The 2,374-nt window shown below is 42.2% G+C and overlaps 1 protein-coding gene across 1 annotated transcript in view; it reads right to left on the bottom strand.

Moving 5' to 3' along the window:
• The window catches only part of tcf4 (transcription factor 4), a gene marked incomplete in the record, with an annotated part of 62,409 nt that overhangs the window by 7,110 nt on the left and 52,925 nt on the right, over positions 1-2,374 (bottom strand). Inside the window, 1 exon segment of the mRNA XM_014028431.1 lies at positions 1,045-1,233. Within this exon segment, the coding sequence (XP_013883885.1) occupies positions 1,045-1,233 (189 nt within the window).

Raw genomic sequence — 2,374 nt, 5'->3', positions numbered from 1 at the left:
ATGGATGGATGGAAGGATGGATGGATAAATGGTTGGATGGATGGATGGATAAATGGTTGGATGGATGGATAAATGGTTGGTTGGACGAATAAATGGTTGGATGGATGGATGAATGGATAAATGGTTGGTTGGATGAATAAATGGTTGGATGGATGGATGAATGGATAAATGGTTGGTTGGATGAATAAATGTTTGGATGGATGGATGGATGCTTAAATGGTTGGATGAATGGATAAATGGATGAATGGTTGGATGAATAAATGGTTAAATGGATGGATGGATGGATGGATAAATGGTTGGAAGGATGGATGGATGAATGGATAAATGGTTGGTTGGATGAATAAATTGTTGGGTGGATAAATGGTTGAATGGATGGATGATAAATGGTTGGATGGATGAATGGATAAATGGATGGTTGGATGAATAAATTGTTGGATGGATAAATGGTTGGATGGATGGATGGATGGATAAATGGATGGATGGATGGTTAAATGGTTGGATGAATGGATAAATGGATGAATGGTTGGATGAATAAATGGTTGGATGATTAGTTGGTTTGATATACGGTTGGAAGGACTTTTATTTTGACAGTCATCTGTTTCCTGTTGGTTTCCCGCTCTGAGGCAGTGAAGCAGAACTTGGAGGATTTTGTGGGGGTCTACTCTGATGTGTGAGAAACAGCTAAAACCAGACTCAAGACCTGGAGAGACCCGTGAGTCCAGAACCAGAACCTCTGAGTCCTCCTCTGCTGTCTGGAGTCCAAACGACCCTCCACCATCATCATCATCATCATCAGCAGGGGGGAAACAGACGCTCGGTGGACAGGAAGTAGGCGTCTCTGGTGTTTTCAGCTGCTCCTCATCACTCGATCACTTCATCAAAGTTCAGAGGCTGGTTCCTAAAAGCCCCGGAGCTCTGAGTCCTTGGACCACCAGCCAGAGGCGGGGCGGACTCGCGAGCTCCGAGGGGTTTTGGGAAGACGTGGGTGCCAGTCCAGCTGAGGGGTTTGATGGAAGCGAACGTCTGGCAGGTGGGCGGGGTTACCTAGATCTTGACCTCTCTATCGCTTTCAGCTCCTTGCTGTCCAGGTCCTCCTTCTTCGGGTCCAGGGACTTGGGATCCTGCAGGAGGTTCTCGTCTCCCTCGTCCTCGGACTTGATGTCAGAGCTGACCGAGGAGGTGCTCTGACCCTGGAGACCTGCGGACAGAGCTGCAGAGGACAGGTTTTCAGCACTTTGTTAACCTTTCGGCTGTGGAGTCGCTGGATGAGCTTAGTTCACAGCCGAAAACCAGCTCAGGGCTAACGTTCTGCCCTCTGAGCTAACAAAGGTTTAGTTCTGCTGCTCATGAATGTTTTCAAACTGAGGAAGTGAAGATAATTCAACTTTACCAGCTGTTTAACCTCCTTATGCTACTTTAGCTTGTGGCTAACCTTTTGCTACGTGCATTTTTTTAAATCAAGTGTTACGCTTTTAAAAATCAGCTAGAATTTTGCTTCATTTAGTATTAAGCTGGTCTTTGGCTTTTAGCATGTAGCTGGTTTAGTTCTGATCTTAGCATTTAGCTAGCATTTTGCTGCTTTTAGCAATAAGCTAATGTACTGCTTTTAACATTTAGCTGGTATAATGCAGTTTTAAACATTTAACTAGTGTGCTGCTGCTTGTCGCATTTAGCTGGTGTTTTGCTGCTTGTAACAGTAARCTAGTGTACTGTTTTAAAATTTAGCTGTTATAATGTTGTCTTTAGCATTTAGCTAGTACAATGATGCCTTTAGCATTAAGCTAGTGTACTGCTGGTTTTAGCACATAGCCAGTGCTTTGCTTTAAGCATACAGCAAGTGTTCTGCTTTTAGCATGAAGTTGGTGTTTAGCATTAAGCTAGAGCAATGATGCCTTTAACAGTTAGCTAGCATTCTGTTGCTTCTAGCAATAAGCTAGTTAAACAATTAGTTGATATAATGCTGTTATTAGCATAAAGCTAGTGTTTTGCTTTTAGCATTAGGCTGGTATTTAGCATTTAGCTGTTTTAATTCTGTCTTTAGAATTTAACTAGCACAATGCTGCCTTTAGCATTTAGGTAGTGTTTGGTAGATTTTAACAATAAGCTTATGTACTGCTTTTAACATTTAGCTGGTATAAAGTAGTTTTTAGTGTTCTGTTTTTAGCATTTAGCTACTGTTCTCTTTTAGCATTTAGCCAGTGTCCTGCTGTTTTTAGCATTTAGCCAGTGTCCTGCTGTTTTTAGCATTTAGCCAGTGTCCTGCTGTTTTTAGCATTTAGCAAGTGTCCTACTGTTTTTAGCATTTAGCCAGTGTCCAACTGTTTTTAGCATTTAGCTAGTGTCCTGCTGTTTTTAGCATTTAGCTAGTGTCCTT

The sequence above is a fragment of the Austrofundulus limnaeus genome, unplaced genomic scaffold (genome assembly GCF_001266775.1).
Source record: "Austrofundulus limnaeus strain Quisiro unplaced genomic scaffold, Austrofundulus_limnaeus-1.0 Scaffold762, whole genome shotgun sequence".
Lineage (NCBI taxonomy): Eukaryota > Metazoa > Chordata > Actinopteri > Cyprinodontiformes > Rivulidae > Austrofundulus > Austrofundulus limnaeus.
Note: the sequence above shows the minus strand (reverse complement) of the source record. Positions and strands in the feature narration are given on the sequence as shown.